General features: G+C 51.6%; 1 protein-coding gene across 1 annotated transcript in view; it reads left to right on the top strand.

The window, feature by feature from the left end:
• HYDIN (HYDIN axonemal central pair apparatus protein) overlaps positions 1-13,439 on the top strand; it is a 383,856-nt gene that overhangs the window by 287,634 nt on the left and 82,783 nt on the right. The window contains 8 exon segments of the mRNA XM_065416810.1: positions 928-1,121; positions 3,094-3,276; positions 4,850-4,969; positions 8,165-8,324; positions 8,427-8,599; positions 10,797-10,995; positions 12,210-12,309; positions 12,942-13,041. Coding sequence (XP_065272882.1) covers positions 928-1,121; positions 3,094-3,276; positions 4,850-4,969; positions 8,165-8,324; positions 8,427-8,599; positions 10,797-10,995; positions 12,210-12,309; positions 12,942-13,041 — 1,229 coding nt within the window.

The raw sequence follows: 13,439 nt of genomic DNA, 5'->3' as shown, positions 1-13,439 counted from the left end.
CACAATGGGGTCCTGCTCCCTGACTGGGGTCCTGTGTGTTGTGGTAATAAAGAATAGTAAACATTAACGCCTACATTTTCTGAAAGGTGTGAGTGCTTGTGCACCTGATTTGCACACACTGTTACCATGACTTCACACACAGCTGGCCCGTGGCACTTCCAACTGGTCAGTCACACCGGCAGTTTTCCTGATCCCTGGCAGAGTCATGGTCATTGTGCATGCAGATTAGATGCACAGTTGGATGTGCATGTTTGTGAACATGTTAGCACCCACTGACCCTGACATTGCTAACTTCTAAAGAACCACAGCTCCCTTGTTTGCTTTGAGGGTTCGTGCTGGCTTGTGAACCTGAACTTGGGCCTTAGCTGATTTTAAAAAAACACCCTCTTTCCAATATCCCTTTAAATAAAGACCCATTTTCATTGCAGCTCAATTCAAAGCACAGGGGAAAATCAATGTCAGTCAGCAAAGAAGGGGAAGAAAAGCCTTTGAAAGACTGTTATAAAGCATGAAAAGCAGCAAACTAACAGACCCCATTGTTGTGGTTAGAATTGTACAGGCGTTTCACAAGGAGAGATTTCCTTGATGAAATAAAAATCAACAACAACAAAGGATCTAAATCCTACGCAGACAGAAGCCATTAAGCCGGTGCAGGTGGATGCTCATTACTTGTTATCTGTCCTGTTGAACACGCTGGAGGCCTTACCTCAGGGACGTAGGGCTAAGGCACACGGTGACCCTAAGCATGGACTCCTTCTGCTTAAACATGAGTGGGCACAACCCTCCGTTCTTGGCCTTTCTTTCGTCTCAGCGCCGTTGCTCTTGGCTAGGCGCTATTGCATCTTGGTAGAGTACTTTGCTGCCTCTCCTTTGGGGTCTCCTGAGCTATTTCTGACTGTCTTTTCCTGCCCTCGCACTGGGTTACAGGAAGAACAGATCACCCCAACCAGAGGCAGACTGAAGAAGGACAAAGCAGAGCCCAGCCGTGAGGCTCAGAAGGATAAGCGCAGCACAGGCCGCAAGAAGGGTCTTCAGGGGCCAGGCCCCGGAGCACTGGCACCACTGTCAGAGCTGGATCAAAGCAACTTGATTGGGGACCAATCCCAAGAAAAGATCCTCAGGTGAGCTACCAGGCAGCTTAGCCTGATGCATTCTAGCAGGGAGCCTGATTAGTACGAGCCATAGAGACTGGAGGCCGGTGATGTTCCTTCTGCCTTGGGGATTTTTAGGGGTCCCACCAGGCCACTCTGCTCACTCAGGACATGTCTCCGAGGCATACTGAACAGCAGTGGGTGCTGCTCAAAGGAGACAGTGGATGATTCCATGTAGCAGGGAGGTGCTTAGGGCTCGCTCTTAGGGTAGTCAGGGGTCTGGTTTTTGACCGGAACGCCCAGTCAAAAAGACACCCTGGCAGCTCCGGTCAGCACTGCTGACCGGGCCATTAAAAGTCCGGTCGGCAGCGCAGTGGGGCTAAGGCAGGCTCCCTGCCTGCCCTGGCTCCACACAGCTCCTGGAAGCAGCGGCATGTCCCCCTCTGGCTCCTATGCGTAGGTGCAGCCAGGGGGCTCCACACGCTGCCCCGGCCCAAACGCCGCCCTCGCAGCATCCAAGGGCTGGGAACCTGCGTATGGGGCAGTGAACAGAGCTGCCTGGCCGCACCTCCGTGTAGGAGCTGGAGCAGGGACATGCCACTGCTTCCAGGAGCTGCTTGAGGTGAGCGTTGCCCGAAGTCTGCACCCTGACCCCCTCCCACGCCCCAACCCCCTGCCCCAGCCCTGATCCCCCTCCCACCCTCCGAACCCCTCATTTCTGGGGCGGCAAAAAACGTAGAGCCGCCCCTGACTCCAGAGCCTGCACCCCCAGCCAGAGCCCTCACACACCCCTGCACCCCAACCCCCTGTCCCAGCCCGGAGCCCCCTCCTGCACCCTGAACCCCTCATTTCTGGCCCCACCCTGGAATCAGCACCCCCAGCCGGAGCTTTCACCCCCTTCCGAACCCCAACCCCTGAGCCAGCCTGGTGAAAATGAGCGAGTGAGTGAGGGTGGGCAGAGGGAGGGGCGGATGGAGTGAGCGGGGGCAGGGCGAGGGTGTTCGGTTTTGTGTGAGTAGAAAGTTGGCAGCCCTACTCTGTGTATGTCTCATTCTCATGCTGGATCAGTCTGTGGCTCCCGCCTTAGCTGTGACAGAGGCAGAAAGAGTATAATCTCTTCACTCCCATGCCGGTGACAAGGCTGGCCCATGTGTACAGGCAAGCAGGCCCACTCCCTAGACTCAGCACAGACAGTGCCTCCTCTCAGCGCCTCATCGGAGCAGATCACTCACAGTGGCACTGCTGTTCCGATGGAATCTCCTGTTCACTGGGCATTCCCCTTCCTGGGGACAAAGGACCAGCACCACACTCTGCTCCAGTGCAGGGGTATTCTTCCTGCATGGATTGGGGAGGTTAATCAGACGTCCTGGGTTAACACATTCTTCTCCCTTGGCTCTTCTGAAATAAACCAAGATACTGAAAACAACTGTTCTTCACCTCCTGCCAACCTGCCCAGTTCCCGCCCGTCCGGGCAGTGCCTCAGAGAAGATGGACCTTGTGGCACACCCTGTAGATCAGCCAACGCAGACTGTCAGACTGGCTGTGAGAGCAAATTGCTAAGGTCCCAATGCCAGGCCTCCAGTGGGTCATGGGAAGAGATGGCCTCTCATCCAAGCTTCACAGGGATCAGTATTCAAAGTGAACCCCTTGACTTTCTCTCGGAAGCAAAGAGGAAGCCATTGTCAGAGAACCACTAGTATAATGGACTCCCTTGCGCTACTGGCCCTGAGCAAGGGAGCAGCCACACTCTGCACTAGCAGCAGGCTCTGGCTAGGTTTCAGGGGCTGTGCATGCAGAGCACATGGTAGGAATCCAGTACCGCAGTCACACACATGGTGCCATGTTCTGCTCTAACAGGCGAGACACTGGAGTGTCCACATTCTTGTTGCGTGCCAGGTCCTGACCCAGAAGCCAGCCTGGCAGGGTTCCTGGGATTTTATGTTCTACAAGTTACCCCAGCTTTCTCAGTCTCGTCCTGTCGGGTGTTCTCTCTCACCGCCAGGCTGAGCAGCTTCCGTTGGACGGTGCCTGCTAACGGAGAGGTTGTCATGAAGATACACTTCTCCTCCACCGTGGCAGGGCAGTTTGATCAGACCCTGAACTTCGAGATCCTGGGCACGCGCCGGCAGTACCAGCTTTACTGCAGAGGCACCTGCACTTACCCTACCATCAGCCAGGACCCCAGGTCAGTACCTGCCTGCCTGGTAAAGCTGCTGGGCTGCTCTTCTGAGGGCTAGAGGGAGCCTGAGCTGCCGAATCTGACACCACCTTCCAGCCTCTAGACTCTGACAGTGGGGAAGCTGTGGCAGCTCACCCAGGGCCCTGGGTGATCACTCAGGTGACCAGCATCACTGCCACCAGTACCTGAGCTGGTTCGCTCGCGTATGTCACACCCCGCCTGCAGCAGAGACGTCCTCTTCGTTGGTGTAACTCACATGTCAAGGGGCCAGAAGGCAGGAGAGTAGGAAGTAAAGCACAAAATTGGAGGAGAAGAGACTAGGCCAGTTCAAGTGGGACACCCCAGCTTTAATTTACACCGTGTTCCAGCTCCTCGGTGTTGATCTCCCTGGCCTGTCGGTGGGCGGTGTAAGTCACGGAGTCTGAGAGTAACTGAGTCGGGGGGAGCTGGTTACAATAAGGGTAGGTGAGACCCAAACACATCCACATTACAGGGCTGAAGCCTTGAGCTGTCTGGGCTTTAAATATGGTCAGGGGAAAACAAGTAGCTACTTATGTGACCCTCCCAGTATCTGGGCACCTCACATTCTTTGATGGATCTATCCTCACAACATTTGTGTGCAGCAGGGCACTGCTATTTCCCCATTTTACATATGGAAGTCAAGGGCAGAGTCTAGAGTTGAACCCAGGTCTCTGAGGCCCTAGTCAGTGTAACCACTGTCCTAACCAGCCTTCTTCTCTAGCTGCCTCCTACACTCCTCTTTTAACCATGTTCTCCCAGCTTCAGGGCACACCCATATTGTAACTGGTCTCCTGCTTAGATGAAGTTCAAGGGAATCCAACCTGCACCACTCTTTCTACATCACTTCTGATGAATCCCAATCACCAGCTGAGTACTTAGGGCACAGGGGCAGGGAACAGAAACGCAAAGTCAGGAGAGTTTTACTGTATAGGAATGGATGAACCTTGCATGGGACAAGTGGTGGATTTGTGGTCACGTTTGCACGGGAAAGAGTCTGCTTTCTGGCCTTGAGTACATTCAGCATGAGCCTCCAGGCAATGTCAGTTTGTAACAATACTTGTTGCGTGGGAGTGTGGTGTCTCTTCTCAGCGAGATGCGAGATAGAACTGGAGCAGGAAAGAGGCTTGGTCTTATGCTGGTAGGGCAGGGAGGGAGGATAGAAGGTTTAATATCATCCTCTATGCCTGAGCACAGGATGCTGGGCTTGATTCTGCTCTTCCTGAGGGCGCTAAGGGTTACAGGTGACCTGGGAAGTCTGTTTTGTGGAGGATTTTTGATAGCTTGAAGTTTGATTTTGTTCTGATTTGAACTGAAAACCAAACGTCTCCAAATTCTTGGTGACAAAGAATGAAGACTCAGCTCTGGGGCAGGCCATGTGGAAGCCAGGGCTGCTGAGGAGTTGGGTGGGTAAGCTGGCAGGAAACCACACAACATTTTGATTTCATTGCATTGGCAGATTAAGACGAGAGAATGTTTCACCGAAATTTATCTGGCTACCTCTAGCTACAGGCTTGTTAGCTCCTGCAGCTCCTCACACTAGTCTGCTTCTCTGCTATAGGATGGTATTTCCCCACCGGAGGAAGAGTGCGAAGCCTGACGACATCATCTTCAAACAGTATGTGATGAGCTCAGGGGTGTTCCACTTCGGCCCCTTGCTCTGTGGAAAGTCGAGAGACAGGTACCAACAAAAGGAGCAAGAGTCTAGTCTCCTAGCACTGCTGCATGTTATGAATGACGCCTTATTATTCTGAATGGCCCAAAGAGTGCTGGGCAATGCATGTTAACTAGCGGAGATGCTGCCCCTGCCCCCAAGGGTTTGCAATCTAAATGCAGGTGGGGACTGGCAAGAGTCATAGACAGAGACAAAGAGAGGAGTGGGGGAAAGAAGAGGGAGGACATTCATAGAATCATAGAATCATAGAATATCAGGGTTGGAAGGGACCTCAGGAGGTCATCTAGTCCAACCCCCTGCTCAAAGCAGGACCAATTCCCAACTAAATCATCCCAGCCAGGGCTTTGTCAAGCCGGGCCTTAAAAACCTCCAAGGAAGGAGATTCCACCACCTCCCTAGGTAACGCATTCCAGTGCTTCACCACCCTCCTAGTGAAATAGTGTTTCCTAATATCCAACCTAGACCTCCTCCCCCACTGCAACTTGAGACCATTGCTCCTTGTTCTGTCATCTGCCACCATTGAGAACAGCCGAGTTCCATCCTCTTTGGAACCCCCCTTCAGGTAGTTGAAGGCTGCTATCAAATCCTCCCTCATTCTTCTCTTCTGGAGACTAAACAATCCCAGTTCCCTCAGCCTCTCCTCATAAGTCATGCGCTCCAGACCCCTAATCATTTTTGTTGCCCTCCGCTGGACTCTTTCCAATTTTTCCACGTCCTTCTTGTAGTGTGGGGCCCAAAACTGGACACAGTACTCCAGATGAGGCCTCACCAATGTCGAATAAAGGGGAACGATCACGTCCCTCGATCTGCTGGCAATGCCCCTACTTATACAGCCCAAAATGCCGTTAGCCTTCTTGGCAACAAGAGCACACTGTTGACTCATATCCAGCTTCTCGTCCACTGTGACCCCTAGGTCCTTTTCTGCAGAACTGCTACCTAGCCATTCGGTCCCTAGTCTGTAGCTGTGCATGGGATTCTTCCGTCCTAAGTGCAGGACTCTGCACTTGTCCTTGTTGAACCTCATCAGGTTTCTTTTGGCCCAATCCTCTAATTTGTCTAGGTCCCTCTGTATCCGATCCCTACCCTCTAGTGTATCTACCACGCCTCCTAGTTTAGTGTCATCGGCAAACTTGCTGAGAGTGCAGTCCACACCATCCTCCAGATCATTAATAAAGATATTAAACAAAACCGGCCCCAGGACCGACCCTTGCGGCACTCCGCTTGAAACCGGCTGCCAACTAGACATGGAGCCATTGATCACTACCCGTTGAGCCCGACGATCTAGCCAGCTTTCTATCCACCTTACAGTCCATTCATCCAGCCCATACTTCTTTAACTTGGCGGCAAGAATACTGTGGGAGACCGTATCAAAAGCTTTGCTAAAGTCAAGGAATAACACATCCACTGCTTTCCCCTCATCCACAGAGCCAGTTACCTCATCATAGAAGGCAATTAGGTTAGTCAGGCACGACTTCCCCTTGGTGAATCCATGCTGACTGTTCCTGATCACTTTCCTCTCCTCTAAGTGTTTCATAATTGATTCCTTGAGGACCTGCTCCATGATTTTTCCAGGGACTGAGGTGAGGCTGACTGGCCTGTAGTTCCCCGGATCCTCCTTCTTCCCTTTTTTAAAGATGGGCACTACATTAGCCTTTTTCCAGTCATCCGGGACCTCCCCCGATCGCCATGAGTTTTCAAAAATAATGGCTAATGGCTCTGCAATCTCATCCGCCAACTCCTTTAGCACCCTCGGATGCAGCGCATCCGGCCCCATGGACTTGTGCTCATCCAGTTTTTCTAAATAGTCCCAAACATTCATGAGCTCCCATGATTACTCAGCAAGGCATGTACATGTTTTGATAATGAGAGATTCCTGTCTGTGGGCCAAATCCTTACTCAGGCAAAGCAGCTCTAGTGAGAGCACAGGGAGGTAGTGTGACCTAGTGGATAGCGCACGGGACTGGCACTCAGGAGATCGGGGTTCTTTTCCCGGCTCTGATGCTGCTTTGCTGAGTGACTGTGGGCAAATCACGTCCCCTCTCTGGGCCTGGGGTTCTACATCCGTGTAATGGGGATTCACTGACTCCCTTTGTAAAGCACTTTGAGATCTACTGATATGAAGAGTTGGGTGTGTTGTAATAGACACACATTATTGGTCATGAACAATGTGATTAGTCAGCATGTCAGATTTGGCCCACAGTGTTGGAGGCTTTTTTTTGAAAGGTGACCTGCAGAGGAATAAACATTGGCTTCCTGCCCTTTCTTGGTGGTGGTGGTAGTTTGTTTTGGAGGTTATAGCTATGCTGGAAAGTTTTGCTTTTGCTGCCGACGTTGTTACGGCAGCAGAGCACATGCCCACTTGGCTGCTTTTGCCAGCACTGTGCATCCTCAGCCCGAGAGCCTGTCCCGAGGTTTTTCGTTGTTGCCGTTACGGGGCGGGGAGGGTGATTAATGCTGTCTTGTTGTTGTTGTTAACAGTAAAAATTCAGTTCTTTTCTGCTTGGGAACTCTATGGATGACTGGAGAAGTAGTGGTGGTTTGTTGTCCCATTCAATTGATATCTAAGCAAGTGAGAGCCAAAGGGGATTTGTAGTGTGATTATTTTAACATGCTGAGCTTTTCTTTTGTTTCTTAACCATTTAACACCAAAGCCTATTTCATACTTTGGAGAACAGGATGCCTTTGTCTAGGATCCAGCATTTCCTCTCCCACCCCTTTCAGTTAAGGTGCAAACACACACCTGAAACATCCAGCAAAACAGGGAACACAAGAAATCTCCTGGTATTTCTCAGGTGAAAACCAAGCAGAAAAAGTGAACTAGTTTTAAACGATTTTTAAAAGCCTATCAGACCTTATTTATTCCTCATAAAGAAGCAAAACAAAAACAAAAAAAGCCACAAGCCAGATTGATTTTTGGCACTTCTCCTGCGAGTGGCCTCTATAGAGTCAGTTGATCCCACTAGCGTGACGCTGCAGGGGTCACTCGCAGGACTCGGTTACAAGGAAGTAACCCTCCATTCTATGATGTTCCTTATACCAATGATGATTACGATGGGGCTATTTTATAAGGCTGTTTTTAAAACAGTATATGGTGCGTGTACAGATGCATGAAAGGAGGTGCTGTATCTGTGGCATAAAAAGGGCGAAGGTGCAGCACTTTCTCGGGCCCGCTGTCTCTTCTACAGTGCGTTTCATTTGCAGATACAAGGCCCTCCGATACCCCAACAACTCCGAGAAGATAACCATCCTCAACGCATCCCCTTTGGAAGCGGAAGTGTTTTTCTGCTTCCAGCATGACATCAAGGCAAATACATACCTCTTGGATCCTCCCACCATGATGCTGAAACCCAATGAGAAGCAGGTAGGAGACAAACAGGTATCGCAGTCTCGCGAGATTTGGGAGCCGTTTTCCCCTCTGAATGATGCCCTGTTCTCTCTCTCCTTCTCTGGGGTGCCGTGCCAGGAGCTGAGCATATGGGCGTACCCCACCGCACCTGGCATATTTGATGACAGCATCGTCTGCTGCATTAAAGAGAATCCAGAGCCAGTGGTCTTCAGAATCTGCTGCCAAGGGGTGCGTCCTGAACTGGAGCTCGACCGCAAGCAGTTGCATTTTGAGAAGCTGCTGCTGCACAGGTTGGGATTCCGAAGGGCGGTCAGAACATAGTCTGGAGCCTGCTCCTCAGGCCAGGCCTCGTTTGGTTTTTTCAAGTTGCTTATTTTGACTCAAGGGCTTGCCTTTTATCTCCAGTTTCTTTCCTCATTCCCTCCGGGTATGTGTACACTGCAGCTGGGAGGCGTCATTCCCAGCACTGGTGGACATCCGTGCTCTAACTCTCCTCAAGTTAGCATGCTGAATCCAGCAGTGTGGCTGGGGCAGCATGAACTGGTCACCCAGGGGGTCGGGCAGGGTTCGTTTGTGCTGCTTTGGCCCCACTGCTATTTGTAGGCAGTAGCTAGAGCAGAGCTAGCACGTGTCTGTGTCCCCAGGCTGGGAACCACACCTCCCCACTGCACTGTAGCTGTATGCTCGGGGCGAGGGCTCTTCACGGCACCCTGCCTGCCATTACTGCCTAATCTGACGGCTGTATTGGGGGGCCAGTGCGCGGGCGCGCATGCTGAGGCCTGTTCCCTGGCTCTGGTTCTCTCCCCTCACTTGGAGTGCTACCTGGGCTGCACGTTCCGGGCTGCTTAATGGGGGACCCCAGCTGCTGCTGTCTGCTGTGGTGACCTGAGCATGGGAGCTGCGGCCACTCTGGCACCAGCCGCTGCAGCTGCTCTGGTGACTCCCAGCTGGGGCTGGGGCTGCAGCTGAGGGGATGCCACATGCTGGACTCCCACTCCCCCCTCCCCCGACATCTCCTCCTCTTCCCCTCCCCACCTCATCCCCCTCCCCCGACTCCCACATCTCCTTCTCTTTCTCCTGCCCTATCCCCCCCCCTTCCCCACTGTCTCTTCCCTGCATCCCCCTCCTCCCGGTCCATCCCCCTCCCCCCCCCCCCATGGTTGTACAGGAAACAGGTGAACAATAGGACCCAGGAGGCATCAAGGTAGCAACCTGGGGCTGCCCGGCTTGCTCTGCCTGGCCTGCGGGATGAGGAGCAGCTCGATGCTCGCAGAAATGGGGGGGAGTGGCCCCGCTGCACCCCCCAAACTACACCCATGTTTAGGCCCCAAATTATTACCCTGTTCTTTGGGCTGGACTCTTTAAGCAGTCGGTGATATTGGGGCTTTTCACAAGTCTGTGCATTGGCTGCACCAATACGCTCCATGCTGCAGCTCCCAAGGGATTACTCCTGTGTTTTAGCCCCTTATTTTCCAGTGAGACTGCAGTGCGCCTGCCGGTTTCCTGTCCTTTAGCACTCTTCCTCCAGTGAGGCGCATGTCACAGGGAACAGAAGGGACCCGTCTTCGCTTGTCTGGGTTTCTGTAGCTCAGTGCTCAGCTCCTCCACCTTCTCCCAGCCCGCCTCTAGGCTTGCAGCATCTAACAGACCAGACAGCGAGCAGTCGGGCTCCATTCTGTCTTCTCCTTTACACCCATTGCAGGTCACCCTGGAGGCAGGGCTGTTCTCCTGCTCACTAGCCAGGACTGGAGCATGTTGACTCATTGAACGCAACTTGTCGTCCCACGTCTCCTCAGCAAATCCGCCCCTCCACCTTCCTACGATTGAACGAGTCCTTATTTTAAGCTTCTAACTCTAAAGCCCATAAGTTCAAGTGATTAAATGTCACAGTAAAACAGACAGAGAAATCATAGAAATATAGGGGTGGAAGGGACCTCGAGAGGTCATTTAATCCATCCTCCCGTGCTGAGGCAGGATTACATAGACGTAGACTACATAGAACCCAAATGGCGACGTCCCATTCACATGCCTAGGATCCAGATGCTTGCATCATTCCGCTTCTCATTCACTGTCCTCCCAGGAATACCGACGAATACTCTCTGATGCACCTGTTCCTAACTGGGGCTCTGGATGTGACCCACACTCATGCTGGTCCATCAGAATGACCCCAAGTGCTCCCACTCCCATGTGCAGGAATGGAGCTAGTTAAAGTGATCCAAGCCGGTCAGATGTTGATCTGCTACTTAAGTTCTTATTTTGCTTGAGTTCATTGTAACTAAACCTCTGTGATTCTCCCCAAAACTTGAATTTAAGATTCTGGCACACGCAAAGTAAGAAAGAACTGAATATGGTTAAACCCTGTGGGTCCAGCTGGATCTGTGTGACTTAATAGGCCACATGAGACTGGATCGGCCTGGGCCCCATTCAAATGCAAAACTAAAATGGCTGCTTTGGCAGCAACAGCTGAGTGTCTTCCTCTCCTTTTAGAAAGGACACCAAGATGCTTTCCTTGAGAAACACCTCCCCGATGCCTGTAGCCTGGCGGCTCAGCGGCCTGGAGAACTTGGGGGATGATTTCTCTGTCTCACAAGACCAGGGCATCATCGGTCCCCGCTCAGAGTACTGCCTGCAGCTGCATTTTAAGGCTACAAAACCTCTCAACATTAAGAAGGTCATCCGACTGGAGGTGAGGCAGACCCTTCCCTCCCCAGCACCTACAAACCCAGCAGCCCTGCCTTCCGACACTTTGGAGGGCATTGGTGAGGCTTGGCACTAAGGTTTGTACTTGGCAGTTACCACCAATGGCAGGTGAGATGGGTGGGACGGTGGTGAGCAGGTGTTGTGAATGACACAGCTTTCTACCGGCAAGGAGCACTTCTCCAGCTCCCCTCCCCACGCCAGCTCTGGCCTGTGGCCTTTCTCCAAGGGACCAGCTTGTAGAAGGGTAAGATCCTGGAGATGAAGTAACCAGGGAGGCACTGCTGGGTAAGCGAGGTGTTATGGGCTGGGGAGGTAGCACCTGCAGGCCGCTGGACAAATGGCCATTTTTGTCAATGTTTCTGTTGCTTTTCTTTATTTGAATCAAAATATTCCAGTGTATCCTGGAGCCTGCGAGTCTCACAAATCCCCAGTGGGCTAGCCCAGCTGGACCGGAGTCTGGTCTCTCCAACAGGGCCGGCCCTATGCAACTCTGCCCCTCAGTCTGGGGCAGCCCCAGTTCCCACCAGTCATCTGGGGCTAAAGCCTGATGATAGAGCCGTCCAACAACAAATCCACCCGCCCTCCCCCCCCCCGCCCCCACCAAGGCAGGTTGGCTCAGGTCAAGGGAGCAGTGACTGGGCTGATTCAGGGTTGCTGACATAGTGCTCTCCGTTTGGCATTGGCTAGTCCCACTGGACACATCAGGAGTCACTCTAGGGTTCCTGCACAGCCTCTGCCACTTCCCATTGCAGGGCCCTGCCGGAAACAAGCTTGGTTTTGAAATTTAAATAGCAACGAATCACAGGAAAAGGCACAATGCAGGAGTCCCTTTCCTACCTCCTACATTGCGGCTGGGCTGATGTCCAGAAAGGCTGCCTCGGCGTGAGCTTAGCTGGGGGTTGTTAGGAACATCTCTTATTGCAAACTATGCTGGTAACCATAAACAGCATCATTAGTAGTGAGTGTCTCCTGCTGGAAGGGTGGAGAACTAGGCTGAAGTTTCACACAGCAGCAGAATCCTTTTGGGACAGCCCAGGAGGTTAGCAGGGTAGGAAATGCCTTGCAGCTGGATTGCTGCTGATGCTGGAATCTGATGGCAAAGGAGGAGGTGGGTGTCATTGGCAGGATGAAGAACTCATGTTATGTTCATCAGCAGAGGTCAGAGGTGCGCTGAGTGACGGCTGTTTCTTGTTGCCTAAGGTTTCAGACATGGAAAACATCCTGGGGATTGTTCAGTACGAAAACATCCAAATCCTTGCCGAGTCCTATGACGTTGCTCTGGACATCAGCTTCCCCAGAGGTCAGTCTTTGTCCCCCACACTCAGGATGGCCTGGCCGGATCAGTAAGAATTAAGGTTGCCCTCATTAGGCACAGGGTCCAGATGTATAACTGTATGAGGCCAGCGTCCAGTAGAACAAATAGTCAGTGACCATGTCGTTATAGACTGTAGCATGATATATACACACCAAGGGGGTGAATTAAGGTCACCTTAATACTGGCATTTCCTAACTTTTGAGTGCTTGACTTCACCATAACCTTCTGTTAAAGTAGCTTTTGTATGCAATTTATTTTATTTGTTGAGTTGGAAACCATCACAATAAGCCCGTACAAAACCATTTCCAGCTTTCTGACATGTAGGCTATCTAAGCCAGCAAGTGGCAAGTCTGCACTGCTCACAGACTGAGAGGACATATACTTTTAGGCATGTAGCACTGCAAGGAAATGAAAACAACGATGTTTAGCACTAAGCCATGCAGTTCTTCTCCACAGAACAAAAAGGGCAGTGAAGCATCCCAGGGTAATGTTGAGAAGACTTTCTCTGGAGGACTTTGACTTTCTGGAGATTCAAATCTTGTGATTTGCAGGGGTGTTTCATGCAAGACCTGAGTATTCATCACCATCTCTCCTCCCACTTGTGGCTTTCTCTTCAGGTACAGATGGTGGTTTGGATTTTGGGGTCATTAGAGTATTGGATGAAGCTAGGCAAATGGTGTCCCTGAAGAACAAAGGAAAATATGAGATTGGATACAGGTAAACGACTAACTATTTCAGCGGTGTGATGTATAAGCATTTGATGTCCCCATCAGTCCAGTCTTTCGTTCCGTTATTCCCCTTGATATAACCTCTTCCTGGAATGACTAGATCACAATCAGGGTAAGTAGCAAAGCTCAGAGGTCACCATTTTCAAATATTCAACACACCAACAACTGTATGTTACACAGCGTGACAACTGAAGAAGAAACACAACAAAATGTAAATCATTCTCCAGTGGGCATGGCTGTGATTTATTATTTACAGATTTCAATGGTGAGCGCCCCTATGGCTGAGTGCATGTGCCTGCACTCACTCTCTCGGGCCTTCTGGCTGCAGCTATCCCACTGGGTACTACAGTTCAGTTCCCCCTCTGGGGTGCCTCAATGGCCAGGCCA

Source organism: Emys orbicularis, chromosome 14, assembly GCF_028017835.1.
Source record: "Emys orbicularis isolate rEmyOrb1 chromosome 14, rEmyOrb1.hap1, whole genome shotgun sequence".
NCBI classification, from domain to species: domain Eukaryota; kingdom Metazoa; phylum Chordata; order Testudines; family Emydidae; genus Emys; species Emys orbicularis.
This window is presented reverse-complemented; position numbering and strand designations above follow the sequence as displayed.